Source organism: Haliotis cracherodii, unplaced genomic scaffold (genome assembly GCF_022045235.1).
Source record: "Haliotis cracherodii isolate W230 unplaced genomic scaffold, xgHalCrac1.p SCAF_15, whole genome shotgun sequence".
Classification (NCBI taxonomy): Eukaryota; Metazoa; Mollusca; class Gastropoda; order Lepetellida; family Haliotidae; genus Haliotis; species Haliotis cracherodii.
The window spans coordinates 10,519,381-10,544,112 of NW_027266270.1; the positions used below are offsets into that span (position 1 = coordinate 10,519,381).

Below are 24,732 nucleotides of genomic sequence, written 5' to 3' on the forward strand. Positions count from 1 at the left end.
ATTCAAGCTATATGCAATGGTCTGTAAATGATTGAGTCTGGACCAGATAAACCAGTGATTGACATCATGAGCAACAGTCTACGCAATTGGGATGCGATGACATGCATCAACCAAGTCAGCGAACCTGACCACTCGATCCTGTTACTCGCCACTTACAACAAGCATGGTTGTTGAAAACCAATTCTAGCCCAGAATCTTCACAGGACTTAAGACATGTACATGATCTAGTCTTTCTGTATTTGTATGAATTAGTAACGACTGGTGTCCTTTTTTCTCAGACAGTCATGTCAACAAGATTCACATTGGTAACCGTTACCTGTAACTATAGAACATCAAACTTAAAACCATGTTACCAGGTAATCAGCTCAAAGGAAATTCACATTCAAAACAGTCATTTGTAACTGTCGAACATCAAAACTAACTTCCATTTTCTGTCCATGTCATGAACAATCACAATGATGCTCTGGGCACAGTTGAAAGTTGTGTTTACTATGGCGACAGTCCAATATGGGCATCATGACATCTTAAGAAGGATGATGCCACAAAATAGCTTGCAATGTCCCCAGTCAATCCGACAGAAGACGGAGGACTGGTGCATTGTGCCCATAGGCGGGTCAGGAGACGAGGGTTTTGTTGAATCATCTGATGTACACAGACTTGATACATTTATTTACACGTAACGTCAATACCTAGGCCAGCCAATTTGTTTGAGCCAGGTTGCTTGAGGAGCTGCTCGTCCGACTGGTTGATGAGCTGACTCACCTGCCTCCAGCTCGGTATGCAGCTCGGTGTCACAGAGCTTGAAATGAATCTTGCCACAACGATTTACGAATTAGTCCTGCTTACACTGATATTGAGTGAATGGAACTGGCGTGAAGTATTGAACAGCTTCTCACCATGGGACTATTGTATAGATTTATCTTCGTATCATAAATAGTCTCATGTGAATAACATGGAAGAATGGTCTATTTGGGCCAAGAATACCAGCAGCATTTTGCAACACTGGGTGTATATTGGCGATAATAAAAATCAATGTGAAATATAGGGGCTTTTCAGGGTTCGATATTCCTTCCACACAGAATGCCAGTGCACAGTTAGAATTGTAATGGTGAGGTTAGTTTATGCTGTAAGGGCACACTTTAAACTCATATGTTTTAAGGACTGGTCATAAATACAGGGGTGGATGTGTTAGAGTTTTTTGATGCACTAATATATTTGGATGACCCTCCCCATGTCTTTGTACATGACCCTGAAAAAATAAAATGCAAGTTGTACCTTATCATGAATCCTGAAATGTTCTAGGACCCTCCCCAAATGTGCATTTTCTTGTTTATGACACTCCCCTAGAGACTGTCATAGTTTTGGGTAGCCCTTCCCTGATAGGACTGTCATAGTTTTGGGTAGCCCTTCCCTGATTGGACTGTCATAGTTTTGGGTAGCCCTTCCCTGATTGGACTGTCATAGTTTTGGGTAGCCCTTCCCTGATTGGACTGTCATAGTTTTGGGTAGCCCTTCCCTGATAGGACTGTCATAGTTTTGGGTAGCCCTTCCCTGATTAGACTGTCATAGTTTTGGGTAGCCCTTCCCTGATTAGACTGTCATAGTTTTGGGTAGCCCTTCCCTGATAGGACTGTCATAGTTTTGGGTAGCCCTTCCCTGATTAGACTGTCATAGTTTTGGGTAGCCCTTCCCTGATTAGACTGTCATAGTTTTGGGTAGCCCTTCCCTGATTGGACTGTCATAGTTTTGGGTAGCCCTTCCCTGATTCCTTCTTCCATACAACCTGCAATCAGTGGAATATTATGGTTGCTTGTCTTGTGAATCCATGTTATTAAAACACATCTTCGACAACATTCTATTGTTTGAGCACTCCATTCTTTTTAGGTTATGGAGAGTTGATTGTGTTCTCTGCCGCTGTTGCACGTGACGGAGCACGAGCTGATCTTTGCAATGAATGTTTTATTGCTCTTTAGAATGTTTTGTCAAAGTGTAAAGGTAGAGATGTGTTTTAAGCATTGTTAAGTAGGGGAATATCCTCGTAATTCTCATTTCCTTAAAAATAATGGGCCTCGGTGCTACGTAGTAATGTGCATATGTATATATCATGACCCATACACAAACACTACGTCATAAAGTGTGACACAGGTATCACAACATCTCTTCTTGTTGTCACTCTTACATTTCAAATGGCACATCTATACATCTGTACAAGTGCCCTATGGCTACAAGAAATGATCCCAGTGCTATTATTCATGGCAATATGCAATAGATAAGAAGTATATTTAGTGACATGTATTCACTGTGTTAAATGTGATGATAAGACTTCAACTGTAACAGCTGTAAAACAAAGGTGAGATTCTCATGTGAATCACAATGTGTGACCTGGCTGATTGTGTGTCAACGTACAGCGTTCATGTGGATGTTTGTGGTCATAAAGTGGTCCACCTAATTCTGACACAACGTCAGTTCACGTTGTTGTCACATAGTCCATTGTAGTCCACAGAAGTGAACATTGCATGGACTTAATGTTATAACATTACCACAACAATACATAAAATACAACATTCCCACAATATAAGATACGTTCCCACAACGTAGACTACAACATTCCCACAACATAAAATACATTCCCACAACGTAGAATACAACATTCCCACAACATAAAATATGTTCCCACAACGTAGAATACAACATTCCCACAACATAAAATACGTTCCCACAACGTAGAATACATTTCCAAAACATAAAATATATTCCCACCACATGAAATACAACATTACCACAACGTACGATAGAATGTTACTACAACATACACATAACGTTCTCACATCATAAATGGGAGTCCAGAGAATAACCTTGCATGGATTAATATCATTACACTGGGACGTCATAAACATTAGGTTGCCACAATGTTGCTTAGTAACCACTACCACTGACATGCCCTTATCTACAGGACCGCCTCCGTGGTCTAGTGGTAGAGCGTCTGCCCGGAAAGCGGAAGGTCCGGGTTCGATCCCCAACCGAGTCATACCAACAGATGTTAAAAGATGGTACTTGTTGTTACCCTGTCTGGCACTCGGCATTAAGGGGCTAAAACAAGGACTGGTCGGCTCGGAGTCAGTATACTGTGTCTGAGTGGGGTATTCATGTTAAACTGCGGCATGGTATCTCAGTGGGCTAGCACTATAAATCGGCAGAGTTGGCTTATGGATTTATTCAAATAATGAAAATGAAATCAATTTCATATCTGTTTTCACTGAAGCTACAGCTGCCCGTCAGAAGATCTAGGGTAAAAATTAGGTCTTCAGCAACCCTGATGCTTTCTGTAAAAGGCGACTATGCGTGTTGTAAGAGATGACTAACGGGACCGAGTTGTTTAGACTAACATCTGGTCTCTGAAATGAACATATCGCACAGAAAAAAACCCAGTTGTTCAGTTATCTTAAAAGAAATATAATTAAAGGGAGCCCAGTGACTCTCTTCATTTTCAGATGCTGATACTGCAGTAATCTAGACTTGCCATTATAGACTTGCATGGGCTGTATTGGATATATATATTTGTATCAGGGTCTGTAAGACAGACTACGGGTGTTTAGGCTCGTTGACTTGGTTGGTCATCATATCCCAATTGTGTAGGTCGATGCTCATGATGTCAGTCACTGGATTGTCTGTATGATGTCTAATATGCTCCATGCTCTGTTGACTGTTGACAAATGATATCATGCTTGATGGAGTGAGGAGACGACTTTTTTGTCTTCAATGAGAGAACACAGGGCACCGCCATTGATACCGCTCGCACATGGTCACTATCCAAAACGAGACTCTGACCTCTGACCCATGCATATGCATACAATAATAGTTGGTTGGTTTGTTTGTTGTTTAACGCCACACTCAGCAATATTCCAGCTATATGATGGCGGTCTGTAAATAATCGAGTCTGGACCAGACAATCCAGTGATTGATATCATGAGCATCGATCCACACAATTGGGATCGATGACATGTATCAACCAAGTCAGCGAGCCTGACCACCTGATCCCGTTAGTCACCTTTTACGACCAGCATAGTTGCCTTTTACGGCAAGTATGGGTGGCTGAAGACACATTCTAGCCCGTAATCTTCATGGGTCCATACAATAATAGACCTTAATTGCATGTACACTACAGTCTGGCCAAGACTCAATTATTTACAGACTGCCGTCATATGGCTTGATTATTGCTGAGTGCGGCGTTGAACAACAAACAAACAAACAAATCTAAATGCTTTCTAAAGATGTTATACAATGTTACATGATCAGTACCTTTATGACAGCTCCAGCCTTTGAAACATCGCAGTTTCCTTTTCAATAATATAAATATTTATATTTTCAAGGAAATTCAACTTGTTCCACATCGTTCAAAGAATGTCAATAAAACAGAATGAAAATGAGTTTTTTTATAAATAAAATATTTGTCATGGCAAGCCTTTATTTAGGTGAAGGAAGTCAGCATCAGGTTGAAATCTACCCTGTCCCAACATGAAACATTGACAGCTTCAGCAAGCAAACAAGCATTGTACAATAAAACAGCGTTTGTGTTTTCAAAGTGTTCAAGAGGACATGAAAAGAGAATTTGACTGTATAGATTTGTTGCCATGACAACAAGGTTTGTTTATATACACAGGTAATGAGATTGATTTTCCCAAGTTCCCTGTCGACCGAGGTTACAGGACATCTGTAGCAAATCTGTTGATCAGACAAGAGACTGTTGGCAGTGGCTAGTAACTAAGGATTGTGCTTCGGATCTTAGGAATCGATGAATCATTGTGTTAGAAGATAATCAGTCTTTGTTTTAGCCTGTGATAGATACTAGATAATATTGAGACAAAGTATGACAATTGTTTCGGCATGTTGATCATGCTTCAAATAATTGGTTGTCTGTTGTGCAGAGTTGCATCCCTTTGGCCTGCCAGAATCCGGTGAATGGGTTCTTCACACTGATTATATTTCATAGTTTGTCAACACACTACGCATCAGGGCCCTGTTCCACTAAGAGATTGTAGAGCTAAGATGATTGTAACTTCCATACTTTAGCATAGGCTTATGACAGTCGTAGCGCTAAGATGATTGTACCTTCCATACTTCAGTATAGGCTTATGACAGTCGTAGCGCTAAGATCATTGTTCCTTCCATACTTTAGCATAGGCTTATGACAGTCGTAGCGCTAAGATCATTGTACCTTCCATACTTTAGCATAGGCGTATGACAGTCATAGCGCTAAGATCATTGTACCTTGCATACTTTAGCATAGGCGTATGACAGTCATAGCGCTAAGATCATTGTACCTTCCATACTTTAACATAGGCGTGTGACAGTCATAGCGCTATAGTTCATTGTACCTTCCATACTTAAGCATAGGCATCATGACACTCGTAGCACTAAGATCATTGTACCTTCCATACTTCAGTATAGGCTTATGACAGTCGTAGCGCTAAGATCATTGTACCTTCCATACTTAAGCATAGGCTTATGACAGTCATAGCGCTAAGATCATTGTACCTTTCATACTTTAGCATAGGCTTATGACAGTCATAGCGCTAAGATCATTGTACCTTCCATGCTTCAGTATAGGCTTATGACAGTCGTAGCGCTAAGATCATTGTACCTTCCATACTTCAGTATAGGCTTATGACAGTCGTAGCGCTAAGATCATTGTACCTTTCATACTTTAGCATAGGCGTATGAAAGTCATAGCGCTAAGATCATTGTACCTTCCATACTTTAGCATAGGCTTATGACAGTCGTAGCTCCACGATCACTTTGTTGAACGAGGCCCAGGGCTGTTGTTACACTTTGTAGTAATATGAATATGATTCATATCTCGATGTAAACATGAAACTCGACACTTTGTATTTTAGGAGACAAATCTTTTATCAAAGAGAGAAAAAAAAACATAATACGATTTGAGTTAATTAATGGAACAGTGACTTGAGACCTCATATATAGAAAAACTCTGATATTTTGAAATTATTTTTTATGCTACAATTTGTTTTTTAAACATATTTAATATCAAGGGATTATTATCCACTCTCCTTTGGACTGGGCGTGTGACATGAATTCCCTACACATCATGTTGGCATGGTTACAGGGGTTTCTGCATGGGTTGATCTATTAGTCCGAGTACCGATCTAGAAACGGGTTATGTCATGGCATTGACTTTCCTCAAAACCTCAAAGTTAAACAAAAGCTATTTCCACAATGGTCTTTCTGTTGAGAATATAATCTGTCCCATAGTCTGTATCATGGCTTGGCAGAAGACATTAACATTTTTATGACTACAAAACATTCTTGAAATATTTGGTGTGCAATTCTGTTTTCATGAAGTCAGGTCAGTTATAGAAAAAAGAAAAAAATTAAAATTGTGTCATGTTTGAAAGATTCCCTATTCTATTAACTAAAAGAACAAAACCCTTTCCATAGCCAATAGAAATCTCTGCATAAAGCAGAGTCGATTGTATGATTCGGACTATATCATGAGTATGTGTTTATGAATCACTATCAAATAGTAATGATACTAGGTGTTTGCGAAAAGGTGAGCGTATCCTGCCCCACCAGTGGCACCCATCACAAACACATGCAAAGGCAAGTCAATTGTTCACCTGGAAAAATGGGAACATATGGTACAAGTCAAAATAGGCAATTGCATAGTACATCATTTTTGTCAATGAATTTAGAAATGTCCTCGACATGTCTACTATAAAACTTTTTGAAAGCTTAATTAAGTGTTGTCTCAGTTGGTTGAAATAGGAAGTAAATGAGTGAAAGAGTGAATGACCTACACTGAAGTTTATTTCATGACTGAACGTGCTGAAAATAACATGTATCATAATTCCCCATTTGTGAAGTGTTTGGTTCCGTGATCTGCAAGCAAAGTAATTATATAAACTCACCTATCTTGATAGATGCATGCCAGCTGTTGGTGGGTTTATCATATCTTTAGTAAGGTAATAACAGTAAATAAACACTCAATCTCTGTCAAAGCTTATATGTTCAAGTGGGGATTCCAGGTTAGAATAAATTCCAGCAACCTCTGCTTGTCTTAAGGCCACTTTTTAAAATATTTTTTTAACTTTCTTTACTGATTTTTTACAGGAAAATAGGTGGTGAAACCAAAAAGGGTAAAAAAAGAAATTCAGTTTTTTGTTAGTTTTCAGCTCCACTACAGGTAGGCTAGTATAAAAAAAATATAAATGGTTTAAAGTGGGAGGAGAGCCTGCAACAGAGCTCCTTCAATGCCAGTCAAACAGAAGCTTTTACTTGCTGTGACACTGAGTTCCCAGTGACCCTGGGTGATAGATGAAGCCAACATTTATCAAGGAAAATATCAGCTTGTAAAACATCTTTGCCATTACTCGTTATACACCATTTGAAAGGTCGGATCCTACTTTTTATAAATATAAAGGTTATATTTATCACATTTAAATAATGCATTTACAACTAAATAAATTTTGTTATTTTAAAAAAATGTATGCTTTCACATTTATAATGTCCAGATTAGGCACCAAGGACACGAAAAATGTGGCGATTTTTGGCATCTTTGAGTGGCATTTAGAAGTTGGAATGGTAACTAAGACAAAATTGTTATGGATGAGCAACTTCTTTATTACAATTTGGCTAATTGTAATAAAGAAGTTGCTCATCCATAACAATTGTCTTAGATTTTTGGCAATTGTAAGATTTTATGTTATCCACTTAACTATTTTAAAGATATTTTCATTGTTTACATAATTGGAAAATTATGATTAAAAGAAGTTTAAATACCCCTCAGTGATACACCTCTGTTTTCGAGGCTTTGTATGAATAACATATGCAAGATTCGTTCTGCGTTAATTTGGTCTTGTAAGAAAGCACTAAACATCAACAGAGCTCCAGATAAGCTTTTGGTGTTGTGGGTATTTTACCCATAAATTTTAAAATCATTGGGTATCAGTAATTCTATCTGCGTATTCAAATTTCTGTTACCCACTAGTTTTTACACATGTGGGTATTTAAGTTAAATATTTAAAAACACTATTCATCTAGTCCCTGCAAACTTGTGTCGTGTGGGTTCGAGAGCTTTATAGGACTCAAAAATACTACGATACTTCCACAAGAAAGTGTGATAGCAAATGATCATGATGTGACTGTCATCGTGGAGTTTGGCAAGGTTGACGGAATGCCCGTTTATAATTTCAAAATAAGTTGCTGATTTGCTAATCGAATACGCAGGGTTACTTCACAATATTTTGATGATACGCACACGTTTTATTTTTGTAGCGTATCTGTAATGTTCGTTGCGTATTTGATACGCTTGGATTATATTTTACTGCGTATTTCTGCATTTCTGATGCGTATTTCACGCAGATACGCAGCTTATCTGGAGCTCTGCATCAAACAGTAACCTCGCCAGGACTATTATTCGTAGTTGTAACATATGATTTTATTGGGTTGAAATTGGTTTCTAATGATGCTTTTTTTGCCGGAATCTGCTGTAAGTGGAAGTATCATGATTAGTCAAATACCAGCGTGTGCAATAAAGCAGCCAATCAAATTATAGCAATGGACGCCTTGATTGATAAATTTCCCATTTAAACAAAATGATTTGGTTAAATCATGTTATTCTGAACTTTCTAAACAAGAAAATGTGACCTATATGCAAAATATGGAACTTCGTGGACGTTTTGTGCTAGGTTAATACGACCTGTGACATAGATTTCTCATACATACATTTGGGCATTAAGCATTGTGCTTAAAAAACACACACAAAACACAATTTTTGCCAATGAAAGGATAGCCTCCAGGATAGTGCGTTACACAACAAACAAACAAACAAAAAACCATAAAATTTGCCAATGAAAAATAGCCTCCACAGTCGGAAGGTCAGTGCTTTTATCCTCTGGCCATATCATACGTAAAGTTGTTAAAATAAACCCTGCCTGACATTCAGCTTCATAAAACAATAAAACAAAGACTGGTTGGCTCAGAGTCTATACTGTGTCTGAGTTCGGTATCCATGTCAAACTGCAACTTGCTGTCTCAATGAGCTAACTTGAATATTTAGCTCAGGCAACCACAGACATTATATAATGCATGGACATTGCTATTTTAGTGCAAAAATATTGAATGTGACGTTAAACCCTATTTCACCTCGCCTTACACAATAACAACGTTATGGACCAACTGATGCGAACTCACTATTATAAGCCAATCAAGAGAAAAAAATAAACATTTCTCTGTGGTTGGTTGGTTTGCTGTTTAACGCTGCTCTCAGCAATGTTCCAGTTGTATGACGGCCGTCTGTAAATAATCGAGTCTGGACTAGACAATCCAGTGATTAATATCATGAGCATCAATCCACGCAATTGGGATTGATGACATGCATCAACCAAGTCAGCGGGCCTGACCACCCAATCCCATTAGTCACCTTTAACGACAATTTTTTTAAGCTTCGCCTGTTACAGCAAGCATGGGTTGCGGAAGACCTATTCTACCCCGGATCTTCTGTGAGAATTACTGCCAATAGTTTCACCGATATCCGTGCCCTGTGGGTAATTATGTATTGCAGGCAACAGCATGTTACACATCCATGTCACTAAATATGATAGTGCCCTGAGAAAGCCATGTAAGCCTTTGTCTTTCAATCTGACATTTCGAGTGACAGAACTGCGAGATATTCAGAAACAGTACATGGCAGATTAAGAACGAAGTTCACGTAGTAAACGGCCTATTTGAGAATGAATAATATAAAAAAAAACGCAAGTTGTAAGTGACACATTGAAGTTGTTCATGTCAGGAAGTACACACGGTAATCTTATTCTCTGCATATAAAACAAGGCCTTATGAGCAGCACAGGAAATACAATTTATTCGGTAAATCATCCTGTCTAGTGATGTTTTTATCTCAATTTCAAATTTGTATTGACCAAGTTTGTTATCACATGTTCATTTACCTGAAGTCGCTGAAAGGATACGATGTAATCTTTTCTGCGGAAGACATACATTTTTATTGCAAATGTAGGGATTTTGTATGCGCTGGTGATGTGCTTCATTCCTATTCACTTCTTAGACATTGTATACAAATTAGCTTCAATTTTGAAGGCTTTTACAGGGCGGTCGCCTTATAGGTGGGGTCGCTTGATAGACAGCTATGTACAGTTTTAAAGATGTCAGTTTTATTCGGTAAAGCCCACAAATCAAATATACCCCAACACTGACATACCTGATCATTGACATTGTCGGTTGTGAGAAGTGGGACTGCGTGAGAGTTATGCATGTGTTGCAGAGATAGAAATAGTTCAGTTTCAAGTGTGGCACAGGCACTCATTAAGATGTTCAGGTGTGCTCTTTGGCCTTCAAGTGTGCAACAAGAATACTTGTGATAGCCATCTCCATTGCACCAAGGCTAGACAATAAGCAGCGGTTACTACATATAGAATGTTCACCCCCTTCCTTGTCCGATTCAGACTGATAATATCCTTTTCAGTTTCTTTTATCCCCAGGTATGTTTTGAGAATCATACCCAGAGCTAGTAACAGATAAGCTGCGTAAAATACCCCCCAAAATGTTCAAAACACAATTACTTCTAATTGACTTGTGTTCGGAAACGCATGTATTTAATGAAAAACTCAAATGTTTAAAAACACCATGCGTAAGTACCCAATGAAGCTTTCTCAACATGCATACAACGGAGCTAATTGCCGAAACACAATTACGAGCAAACTTACTTTCCGAGTCAAGCCCCATAGTATTTGGAACCGTTATATACATCTAAAACATTATTTCATTTTTTTTTCAATCTCAAACTATTTACTCATTTGGAGAAAACCCAATAGAGTGATGAATAGATATGAAAAAATATTGTTTACCCAATGAAAAATGTAATAAACCAATTAAAATAGAAACCGTCGAGTTAAACTCAATTGCTCAAAAAGTTATCTGGAGCTCTGATACCGTGCATTATGCAATTGCATGTGCTCAATTGCATGTAATTATCCACTTAACTTGCGTGAAAGTATACTCCTCAAAAGAAGTAGCACTCAACTCTTCCATATGAAATGAGGCGGCGTGGGTGGCCCAGTCATCTGAGGCGCTGTGATTTGCTGTGCAGAGTTGCGTCCCTTGGGCACGCCAGAAACTGATGATCGTGCGTTCGAATCCCGTTTCCCCCCGATTATGTTACTATATTTTGTCAGCACCATACCCGTGCTTGTTGATTTGACCGAAGCCAGGTAAACATTTGAGACCTGCATCACTTCGGGCTTTCCTCCCACATTAAGCTGACACGCTGTGATACAACTGGAATAATGTTAAAAGCGGCGTTAAACCCAACTCACTCACTCACTCCATATGCCATGAGAGATTACATTTAATATGAAAGAATCAGGCGTTCCTTAACTTTTTTTGAGTAGTATACATTTGTCACTGACTTCATATTAGAAATATTGTCAAAATGTGTTTTTGTCAGAAAAATGCAATCTCTATGTGCATGATGTGAACCATTGTGCCATAGGAACATATTACAACATTGCCATTGTGATTTTGAACGCACCATTAGCACTTTAATAAACGACTTTTGAACGGTGTGTAAACGTGCATAACAATGCATGATTTATGAACATTTCTGTCACTGTTGTCATCCACATGTGTTCATTTCAATACTAAATTTATGAGCAGGGGGAGGAACCATAGCTGAAGTGTTTACATAAGGGTTATTTATTGATGTAGTTTTGATAACAATCCAGTATTTTTGTATACATTTTGTTATCCGCCTTGATATAATTTATGTGTAATTGTTTCTGTTGTAAAGCCGACACCTGTTTTGACAGTTGCGTGTGGATTATAATAAAGTACTTGTTATTATTGATCCCCAGCTTGTCAAGTGAGGCGACCAAATGGATTGGGTTGTCAGGCTCGATGACTTGGTTGATACCCTCGCATCATTCCCTGATGGCGTGGATCGTTGCTCACAATATCAATCACTGGATTGTCAGGTCCAGACTCTGCTGTTTACAGACTGCCTTAATATTGCTGACCCGTGAAGATCCGGGGTAGAATAGGTCTTCAGCAACCCATGCTTGCCGTAAAAGGCGACTATGCTTGTTGTATGAGGCGACTTACGGAATCGGGTGGTCGGTCAGACTTGCTGACTTGGTTGATGCATGTCATCCCAATTGCATGGATCGATGCTCATGATGTCAATCACTGGATTGTTTGGTCCAGATTCGATTTTTTACAGACCACTGTCAGAATATTGTGCATCTCGAATCAACAAAACAAAGTTATTATCATCATGAAAGGAAGTATTTTCTGACAAAATATGACTAGCATTTAAAATTTATATTTTTTATAAATTAAAATTAATATTTTTTAAAACATACTTGATGTTGATAGTTCTACTTTGTATATGAGATATGAAAAAAAAGCCAATCTGCCATTTCTTTCCACATGTTCCATGGAATTTTGTAATCACTAACATAAATGATAAATATGTCATAAACTAATCATGTCTAAGACCAGTCTTAGAAATTAAAGGGGAACCTGAGATCCTTGAGTTTCAGAGGTCTTTAATTGTTTGCCAAACTTGATTATTAACAGACCACAGTCATTTGGCTGAAATATTGCTGAGTGCAGCGTTAAACAACAAACAGTAAAAGATATATTGCTCAATAATTATCATGAAGTATAACAAGGTTCTCAAGATCAGGCTTAATTCAGACACTGTAACTTACACTGAATTTCGTAATTTGGGACATGGCTCTGTTGGGTAGTACAATAATTGTGATAGAAGAAAAACGTACAATCTTTCCATTCTAAAAGCCGTTTTTGTCACAAGATATCTACAAACAAAGTGAAAAATCCAGTAAGTTAAACTTTGTTAACGTCTTTTACAAATATCCAAATGTCAGATTACCTGTGCTGGTTGACATCGTCAACTTTGTCTTCGGAGCTGATTAGCTAATTGAAAGCAGATCAGTCAATTTGTCCCCAACAAATGTCAGGTAAATGTTGTACGTTGACATTTAACTGTGTTAGTCAAACAGACAATTTCCCCAGTCTGTATGTTTAAGGGTGTCTATGAAAAAAAAGGTTCAAGACAAGATTGACAATTTCCTTGAATGTCTGATGTGTGAAGGAAGCTTCGCAGGTATTCCTGGGAAGAATAGGTCCCTTGTATCTGCCTGTCGTACTCGCTGCAAGATTGTTGATGCAGAGTCCAGCAGTAATCACTCACTCACTCTGCTTGTCATAAAACTCACTCAACTCAAGAAGACCTGACAATCACGTTCTGTGACTTCGCTGACTTGTCACTGTGCCGCCCCCCCCCCCCCGAAGGCAGTTGACTCAAGGAAGGAACTAAAAGGGAAAACTTCCTCCATTGAAAATGAATTGCCTTATTCATGCTATTGTTGAGGCTGATGAGTCTGAGTCTGAGACTGATGACGATGATGATGATGATGATGATGATGATGAGTCAGAGTCTGTGACTGATGATGATGATGATGACTCTGATGATGATGATGATATATGATCATCATCATCAGAGTCATCATCAGAGTCATCATCATTAACACCCGTGATGATCTGGGTTAGAACAGGTCTTAAGCAACCCATGCTTGCCATAAAAGGTGACAATGCTTGTCATTAGAGGTGACTGACGGGATCGGATGGTCTGAGGCTCACTGACTTGGTTGATGCATGTCATTGTATCCCAATTTCATGGATCGGTGCTCATGATGTTAATCACAGGATTGTCTGGTCAGGACTTGTTTATTTTTAATCCGCCAGGCGTTAAACAAACAAACAAATAAAGAGCACCCGATTCTTGCATATTACTAGAGTTAGTCTGTCATGGTATGATATAGCTGGAATATTGTCATGGCATGACAGATTAACTATAGTAATATGAAAGAATCATGTGTCCTTTCCTTAACTTCTATTGAGTAGTATACATGGTATATGCAGAGTTCATCAAGCAGGATTTACACATGCTTTTACATGAATTATACTGAAACATTTAATCTGTGCCAGTGAACAGCTTCATTCATGAAATACTGTACCTCTTTCTTTCATAGTATGCCTTGACTGACTGGAAAGGAGATTGTAGTTGAATGAGAGTATTAATATACCATGAAAGACTTCCTGTTGTTAAGATTTTATTACATCTCTCATTGACAAAAAGGACTCTAATGAAGCACTGGTTGTTGTAACTTCTCACAATGCTGATACCACAGGGGTTTTAGACTATGATTTCAAACTATTAATGCCCTTGGGAGAAAATTGGAAAATAAATTATTTGTTTTATATTTCTATATTTTTTTCTTATTTGCTTCAATTTAGAGGTATTCTAAGACTGTGTTTCAAAATTGCTTTCAGTGCAATAATTCAAATCTAAGTTTTATGTGTTTATTTTTATTCTTTATCATGTTTATTGTTCCCACTACCAGTTGAGTACAGTCGCCTGTAATTTAGAACATTAAGTCGCTTAATGCACGGTGTGATTCGTAAATAGATCTGGTTAGGGAGTCTTTCTGAATAACTGCTTATTAGAAGGTAGACACAATTTTATGGATAACAACTTCTTTAATACTGTAAAAAGCGATGTTTCAGTATAAATCCTTATACCTTATCCTTATAAGTATATATACGTATATCTTCTGTCAACTTCAAAGTAATGCCTATCAAACAATTTATCTGATTATTATGTAGCTCATTATGATATGACATTCCAGTACAAAGATGGATCACAAATGTTATTCTTACACTTAAATGTCTAAAGGACACACCAGCAATGTCTTTCATGATGTCCTATTCTTTTCCAGATGTATTATGCTTAACATATTCTTAAACATTTAACTCTGAAATCAAAGACAGAAAAACTACCATTAATCCTTCAATTAAAATGTGTTCTTTTGTACCATGGTCACATGATTCAGTCTTGTTTGATTGACAATTGGGTAAGGATCTATACCAATATATCGCCACAATTGTACTATAAAGAAGTTTCTATGCATAAACTCTGTCTGCTTGTCAGAATAACGGTACTGCCTGTCGGTTGACACGAAATGCAAGGACATGTCATGAGGCGTCTTTACGTCTTTGTTTTTTGTGGATGTTGACACTCCGGGGAGAAGGCGTGACTTGATAATCTGAGGGGCTGGAGCAGGGGTTAGAGGTCCCTGTCTTGGTGTTGGGAGGCCTAGGGGGACATCTAAGGAATCTTGCCACTTTGGGGCTAGCGAATGCCTCGTAGCAGGTTACAGTTTACTGTGCACTGAAACTAGACAAACAGGACACCACAGAATTTCAGGAATTAATCCAGAATGTGTTTGAGAAAGGATTTAACCATTTCTGTCATTGTGTGAAAGCCCAATACCAATGTCATTGTTCTAGGTCCCTCAGTTGACGCTTTTCTTTTGGACCGGACGGAAAAAAATCATATTTGTTGGTCTTGATAATTATTTGAAAGTTTGTCAACACACCTGAAGCTTGTTTGAAATTTTGGTGGGAGGCTCTTATTGCGTTATTGTTACAGTGTGTATAAGGTTTTGTTCCTCGTTTGAACTTGAACTATATTTGTTGTTTATGCCGAGTTATATCCTGAATAATTCAGTGGGTCATGGTGGTCAGTTTGTTCGCAGATTTGGGTGCATCACGATTGAAACAGAATCAAAAACCAACTGTCAACACCAAGCAGTGCATGTTAGTGGGCCTTCTGGTTTCCACAGCATTCCGCCAGTGAGGAATAAGACCTCTTGGCAATAACAAAATATGACATGATTTGGCTTCCAATTGTTTTCTCCACTGTGTCAAAAATGCAATTCATGGAGAGTTATGAAAGTATTATTTTCTTTGAGATCATTTAGACTTTAGGAGTGAATTTAGGGGTGGGAATTTACTTCAAGGAAATGGGTTTTAAGGTTGGGGATGTTGATCAAGTTCATCAAGACAGATGTTGGATACATGAGATTGATAACCAAAACAGTAGCTAATCATCATATTCAAATGCTTCCTTGACGGACAAATAGTGGTGGGGTAGCCTTGTTTCCACGTTCACTCTTTGCCCTTAAGGCCCTGGTTATACAAACATTATGGGTCAAATGTGTGGAACTTATTTCTTGCAACGCCCACTTTTATATTTTTTGAATATTGCAAAAAGTGATGGAAAACTTCACTCACTCACACCTTGTCAAACTTAACCAGATCACTCGTTCAGTCAGTCCCTCCTTAACATACTTAGCCATATCTACTGCATTTCTGTCTTATTCCTGAAGTATTCATTTTTATCAAATTTGTCCATTCTTTTATCTGGATACACATATGAAGATACTTCCTTCTCTTGCAATAAGTGATGACCTGCTGTTTCATCACCTGATCGCCTCTGTGGTCTAGTGGTAGAGCGTCCGCCCAGAGAGCGGAAGGTTCGGGGTTCGATCCCGGGCCGCGTCATACCAAAAGACATTAAAAGATGGCACTTGTTGTTACCCTGTCTGGCGCTCGGCATTAAGGGGCTAAAGCAAGGACTGGTTGGCTCGGAGTCAGTATACTGTGTTTGAGTGGGGTATACATGTTAAACTGCGGCATGGTATCTCAGTGAGCTAGCACTATAAATCGGCATCAGTCCGAACTAGTACAAGCAGCCACACACACACATACACGTGCATGCACGTCGCTATATAAGTGCAATAATCTTGGACGCGACATTAAACCCAATTTCACCTCACCTCTCCTGTTTCATCACCTGCCTGTACTCATGTTATTTATCTTGTTTTTGGGGGGGGGCGGTCAGTTAGCCTAGTGGTTAAAGCATTCGCTCATCACGTTGAAGACCCGGGTTCGATTCCCGACATGGGTGCAATGTGTGAAGCCAATTTCTGGTGTCCCCCGACGGGATATTGCTGGAATATTGCTAAAAGCGGCATTAAACCATACTCACTCACTGACTCTTGTTTTTTGGACCGACTATCCTAGTGGATAGAGCATCTGCCCAGAGAGCAGAAGGTCAGTGTTTTGATCCCGTGATCATTTCAAAAGACGTTAAAATATGGTACATGTTATTTCCCTGTCTGGTGCTCAGCATTCAGGGGAGAAGTGCTGGTCAGCTCGGAGTCAGTATGTGTGGGATAGGGCAGTCGGGTAGCCTTGTGGTTAATGCTTTTGCTCGTCACACCGAAGACCCGGGTTCGATTCCTGACATGGGTACAATGTGTGAAGCCCATTTCTGGTCTCCCCTGCCGTGATATTGCTGGAATATTGCTAAAAGCGGCGTAAAACCATACTCACTCACTGAGTGGGGTATTCATGTTAAACTACGGCATGGGATGTCAGTGGGTTAGCACTATAAAACTGGCATTAGTCTGTTAAAGTACTGGTAATGATGTCACTGCACACCACTATTACAGGGAGATTGGACTCGGGTCAAATGACAGTCCCAGCGAATTTGATTCAAACTCATGTTGTTTTAACTCATAATATTTTATGGTGTTTGTCAGTGTAGGGTTCACTCCAGACTAGTACAAACAGTCACACACACACACACTTTGCTATGTAAGAGAACATAAAAATGGAAAATTGGACTTATTTCCTCTTTTTTATCCACAGATTCAACCACCTTAGAGCTACTGGAGCCGAGCAGGCAGGTGACTGATCTTGACATTCCAACATCAGGCCTTGAACTTCAGACTTCATCAGCACCAAAAAGTGACGCTTTGCCCTTTCCAAACATACCACCTGTCACTAGTGACACACCTTTTGAACCTACATCCACACCAGCTGAACTAGAAACATCCTTCAATGTTGCCTTAACCAGTTCTACACATTTGTCAAGCTTGGACTTAGACCAAGGCTCTGTGTCAGAATCAACTTTAAGTGATTCACTGAGCACTTTGCAACTTTCTAGAACAGATAGTGTTGTGGATTCTTCACCAAGCAATAGCTTTGTTTCGTCAGGATCTGAAAAATCAGTGTCTAGTTCTTCTGTGTCAGATTTGTCCATAAAAAATGTTGAATCAAGTTCCAGATCACAGGAGTCAGTGTCACAGTTACGTGAGCAATATACGTCGACTTTTGTGTTGCTTGAGCAGTCAACAGAGCAAGTTGCATCCAGTTCTGTGTCACAAAATCAAATTGTATCAAGTTCGTTTTTCCAGGATCAAATAACATCAAGTGCTGCTCTTCAAGAGCAAATAACTTCAAGTTCAGTGCTACAAGAGCAAATAACTTCAAGTTCTGTTCTTCAAGAGCAAATATCTTCAAGTTCAGTGCTACAAGAGCAAATATCTTCAAGTTCTGTTCTTCAAGAGCAAATATCTTCAAGTTCTGTTCTTCAAGAGCAAATATCTTCAAGTTCTGTTCTACAAGAGCAAATATCTTCAAGTTCTGTTCTACAAGATCAAATATCTTCAAGTTCTGTGTTAATAGAGCAAATAACACCAAGTTCTGTTCTACAGGAGCAAATAACATCAAGTTCTGTTCTACAAGAGCAAATATCTTCAAGTTCTGTTCTACAAGATCAAATATCTTCAAGTTCTGTTCTACAAGATCAAATATCTTCAAGTTCTGTGTTAATAGAGCAAATAACACCAAGTTCTGTTCTACAGGAGCAAATAACATCAAGTTCTGTTCTACAAGAGCAAATATCTTCAAGTTCTGTGCTACAAGAGGAAATATCTTCAAGTTCTGTTCTACAAGAGCATATATCTTCAAGTTCTGTTCTACAACAGCAAATATCTTCAAGTTCTGTGCTACAAGAGCAAATATCTTCAAGTTCTGTGTTGATAGAGCAAATAACGCTAAGTTCTGTTCTACAGGATCAAATAACATCAAGTTCTGTTCAACAAGAGCAAATATCTTCAAGTTCTGTGCTACAACAGAAAATATCTTCAAGTTCAAGTTCAGTGTTACAGACAACTGGGCAAATACCCCCTAGTTCATACCCTCCAGTGCAGCCATCAGAGGACTCGGTGTCACAAGGGCAAGCACCCTCCAGTGCACCAGTGTCACTGACTTTACTCTCCAGCTCTCAGTCTGAGCTCCCAAGTGCCTCAGTTTCTTCAACTTCAACTGCATCTTCAACTCTCATACCAGCATCGACATCTGATGGTGTTGATTCAAGTAGTGTAGTCTCTGTCACATCTGACACAGTGCCAGAACAGTCTGTCATTTCAACATCAGAGATTCAAATTAATCCAACAAGTGTTTCATCAGTCGATGATGCGACTTCTGTGGTAGCTCTGTCAGAAGGATCTTCAAATATACAATCCTCTAGGTTGTCCACTAGCTCTGCAGCTCTACAAGAGATCAGTGAGAGTTCCTATGTGCCATTTGAAGCCTCCTCAGTGCCCATAGATGCCTCTCTCCCATCACCTGACCAAACTGTGTCAAATACATTCCGCACAACAAGTATTGACTTCACAGAAAGCCGAAAACTGACCAATACAATATCTCCTATGCAAAGTTCAGAAGAAATGTCTTCTCCTGTGTCTGTAAATGTTGATAGTGTTAGTTTTGTGTCAAATAATGTGCAATCTTCATCACAAACAATAACGCCTAGTCAAATACCTGAGAATATTCTACAGACTTCAGCTCAAATCTTTGAAACCTCAGCAGACAGTCCTACTGTGAGTATATCACTGTCTGTAGCTACCAGCTCCAAACTATATGATAGTAGTATCTTGTCTACAAGTGTATCAGCCCCTGCTGTATCTGTGTCTGAAGACAATGTGGTACCATCATCAAGTTATGCCAGCTTACAGTTTAGTACACTCCCTCCTGAAATGTCTTCATTTTCTGCAAGCGTTGCTGAAGATGTTACATCATTCTTATCTGAATTACAATCAAAAGAATCCAGTTCATACACTGACCAATCACGGACTACACTGTTGTTTGATGCCTCAAGTGCCTTGTCAACATCTGGATTGACTAGTGAAATACTGCATACATCAGAAAACAGTTTGCACTTTCCTACCCAGACTGAAACACCAGGTATAGCTACTATTGCTTCTACCAATAGCCTGTCATCTGAACAGTTATCACAAACATCTGACAACTTTGGAAGCCAAAGGGAAACTGTTCCATCTTTAAGCAGTAGTGAGAGCATATTGGCTAGTTCATTCCCACAAGAAATAAATCTTGGAACTAATTCTGTGAGATCAACGCTAGAGATTCAGTCTTCAGGAATTTCGTATCAGACATACGCAAGTAGTGAAAATGTGCAAAAAATCCTTGCTACAACAGCATCTCAGCAACTGACAGATATCAATTCAGAAAGCCTGTTTTCATTTGAATCCAGTGATGCATCAACAACAGGTGGAGCATTTACGACAGCAGTTGTACTGGAATCAAGTTCCCATCAGTCGGACATCATACTCACATACACTTTGTCACTGACTACTCCAAATACCGAGGCAGCCTCATCATCTGATGCTGATGCTGTAAGTGATGCTAGCATCCAGGAATCATCCTTTACGGAAACTTTGATACCAAGTCTGAGTATCCTTTCAACACTTGTGTCCAACACTGAATCGGTGCAACCTACATTCCAGACGCCTTACCCAACAGACTCTGTCGTCTTTTCAGTTGTGTCGGTAGAGTCATCATCCATCCAGCTGGCCAGTATATCCTTCCCTGCTCATGAAACAAATATAATATTTACTTCGGAAACATTCTCATCACTAGAAACAGCTTCTTCAAACTTCTTTCCAACTCAATTCAGCAGTGCATTGGACGTGGCTGCCACCTCAAGTGGGGTGTCTGGTTCCCAAAGTTCATCAATTGATTCAGTCTCAAGTTTATACCAATTCAGCAGCATATTGAATCTAGATTCAACGTCTCTTGGTTCATCCACAATTGATGTTTTAGGAACAGTGTCAGAATCGTTTTTTCAAACAGATCTTGTATCAAGGAAAGGCTCTGAATTTCTTTCTTCATCCAAAGAACTACTCTCCTCCAGCCAAAGTGTTATTAGTGTTGTTCCATCATTCAGTGAGATCTCCTCCACAGTTCCTAAGACACAGCTGTCATCAAGTCCCCAATGGTCTGGATCATCTGAGGTTGCATTTACTGGTTTCACACTTCAGAGTGACTCAGTCACTACATCAGCAGCAGAGTCGGTGTTGGGTACAATTGAACCATCAACTTCTGGATCTGAATTGCAGTCCATAGCATCATCTCCTCTACTGCCAATCATCATAGGATCTGGCAGAGCAACAGAATCTGAATCATTTGGAAGATCGACAAGTGAAAGTGTCCAGACCAATTTGATAAGCTCGCAACTTTTGTCAAGCACTAATGACATTCCAGGAAGCAGATTTTCAGATTCTTCTCTTCTGTTACCTTCTGGTTTGGACCTATCAACTGGATTTCCTTTTACTACAGCTGTTTCAACACCTTCCCTTATCGTCCCAAATCCATCCATCAGCACTGCTTATAGTGAGACTGTTCCAGCCTCTTTCACATTCAGCACAGTTTTACAGTCATCTACAGCTCCCATTGTAATCCTGCCAACTTTTGAACAGTCATCTGCAATTTCCTCTTTTGATATATCGCTTATGAAACCGTCATCATCACTCTTTGGAACACAGTCATTTTCTGGATTCAGTGATATTGTGTCATCAAACTTGGCTTCCATGAGTTATCCAGCAGCGTCGCTGATGGCATCAGAATCTGTGTCAAGCATTGGACCTGTGATCCCAGTCATCTCCTTGACAGAGAGCCAAGCCACTTGGTTCAGTGACTCCCTACCCACAGAGCTTCTATCTATGACTGCAACTGCATCACAAAGCTTTACAGTCTCCACTTCAGTAGTATATGATTTTAGTTCGGTATCCAGTTCAAGTGAAGGCAATTCCACCTTTATTGATGTCACCAGGCCAAGTTCGCTGCTGTTTTCACAGTTACCTACACCAACAGGGAGTACAGCATTCCTGGTCAGCAGCTCTGATCTGTCCACAAACTCATCCATTGGAGGAATAGTTATCCCAACATTCTCAGGATCATCAGCCTCTGTTATCTTTCCTTCTGGATCTGACATCTTCCTGACAACAACTGGGAGTTTGATTGCATCAGATCTCAGCTCTGCTTCTGGAGGATTTGTTCCTGTTTCTACCTTATCACTGGGCAGCTTGAGTGACTCATCAGTGATTCCACTCGTGACTGAATCAAGCACTGGTCTGCCCTCACAAGGACCTTTTGAAACACGCACTAATTTGCCTTCACTATCTTTATTTGAAACAAGCACCGTTTTGCCTACACAAGGACCTTTTGAAACACTCACCAATGTGCATTCACAATCTCTATTTGACACAAGTACCTTTTTGCCTTCACAAGGACCATTTGAAACAAGCACCAATTTGCCTTCGCAAGGACCATTTGAAACACGCACCAACTTGCCTTCACTATCCTCATTTGACACAAGTACCTTTTTGTCTTTACCAAGTCCATTTGAAACAAGAACCAATTTGCCTTCGATATCTTCATTTGAAACAAGCACCATTTTGCCTACACAAGGACCATTTGAAACACGCACCAACTTGCCTTCACAATCCCTACTTGACACAAGTCTCTTTTTGCCTTCGCAAGGACCATTTGAAACAAGCACCAATTTGCCTTCTCAAGGACCATTTGAAACAAGCACCAATTTGCTTTCACTATCCTCATTTGACACAAGTACCATTTTGCCTACACAAGGACCATTTGAAACACGCACCAACTTGCCTTCACAATCCCTATTTGACACAAGTCTCTTTTTGCCTTCGCAAGGACCATTTGAAACAAGCACCAATTTGCCTTCACAAGGACCATTTGAAACAAGCACCAATTTGCTTTCACTATCCTCATTTGACAGAAGTACCATTTTGCCTTCACAAGGACCATTTGAAACAAGCACCAATTTGCCTTCTCAAGGACCATTTGAAACAAGCACCAATTTGCTTTCACTATCCTCATTTGACACAAGTACCATTTTGCCTACACAAGGACCATTTGAAACACGCACCAACTTGCCTTCACAATCCCTATTTGACACAAGTCTCTTTTTGCCTTCGCAAGGACCATTTGAAACAAGCACCAATTTGCCTTCACAAGGACCATTTGAAACAAGCACCAATTTGCCTTCACAATCTCTATTTGACACAAGTACCTTTTTCCCTTCACATGGACCATTTGAAACACGCACCAACTTGCCTTCACAATCTCTATTTGACACAAGTACCTTTTTGCCTACACAAGGACCATTTGAAACACGCACCAACTTGCCTTCACAGTCCCTATTTGACACAAGTCTCTTTTTGCCTTCGCAAGGACCATTTGAAACAAGCACCAATTTGCCTTCACAAGGACCATTTGGAACAAGCACCAATTTGCCTTCACAGAGTTCATTTCTGACTAGTGGCATTTTGCAGACAGAAAGTTTGTCTGACACAAGCTTCAGTTTGCCTTCACCAAGTTTATATCCATCCAGTAGTTTCCTCCCAGTTTCACCAACAAGAATTCTGAGTTCTTTGTCAGGCATATCCAGTCAAGAATATATAGACATATCATCTCTATTTACAAGAAGTTACATATCGACACCAAGTGCTTTGACGTCCCTGATCTCAGCCACTCGATCTCCTCAGTTTGTGAGCTCCTCATCAATAGAACCTTCAGGAGCATCCTCAGAAACATTTGGATCCTTAAGTTCTGATTTCTTGGAAAGCAGTATAGCATCCTCATCTGAGAGCACCAGTGTGATAATACTTTTACCATCATCTACACTTTCAGATATGTCTTCAGCCATATTTCAGACAACAGGAACTGTTTCGGACAGTTCTTTATTCAGAACAACGACCAGTTTTACCGACATCTCAATAGACTCATCTCAATTCTCAGCCGCCTCCTCAGTGCCTGTTACAGTGTTACCATCTCCCAGCAGTATGGTGTCAGAATCTATTTCAATAAGCGGACTTACCTCCCTTGAGTCAAGGTCATTAGTTGACAGTTCTTTACAGCCAGATACAACCACACTTGTGCCTACTGATATCCTATCAACGCCCATATCAAGCGACACAATTTTGTCTCCATCTTCATCTGTGATAATATCAGTAAGTGATACGAATGTGATATTTTCAAGTCCTGTTTCTATGGTGATTGTGTCGTCCTCACAAACTGACATATCCAGCACACTGTCTGTGGACACAAGTACTCCAACTGATGTTGTCTCAACAGTTGTTTCAAGTTCATCTGAACCAACATCAAGCTCAGTGACAGAGTTGTCATCATCATTGACACCATCTCCCACATCATCTTCATCAGCAACACCGTCATCATCTGTCCTGCCGTCACCACCGACCACTACTCCATCACTCAACACCAGTGATGCACTCAAGGAATTCTGGGTGAACACAGGTGAGTTTTGCATAACATAATGGTGTCAAAGTAATAATTGTCCATTTATAATGCATCAGGTTCCATTCCCCAAGTAAATGTTCATGGCACTACATTATTATTATCCCGGTCTGTGGATCAATGTGCTCTCAAATTGTATTCTCAGCTCCCTGGGGAGTATACAACCCAACTGCTTTATAAAGGCAGTTACATTGCCTTCTCATCCTACCTGGTACCCATTCACGGCTGGGTAAACAGAGGCATATTTCAAACAAAGTCACTTGCCAAATTAAACACCCCCTGTAACCTGTGTTTCAGTGTTGGGTTATACCTATGCTCCAGAAACTCTCAGGAATCATGC

The 24,732-nt window shown here is 39.6% G+C and overlaps 1 protein-coding gene across 1 annotated transcript in view; it reads left to right on the forward strand.

Annotated features, from left to right (window-relative positions):
- The window catches only part of LOC139462271 (uncharacterized), an 88,671-nt gene that overhangs the window by 31,015 nt on the left and 32,924 nt on the right, over positions 1-24,732 (forward strand). The window contains exon 2 of the mRNA XM_071243864.1: positions 17,613-24,392. Coding sequence (XP_071099965.1) covers positions 17,613-24,392 — 6,780 coding nt within the window. The remainder of the gene's footprint in view (positions 1-17,612; positions 24,393-24,732) is intronic.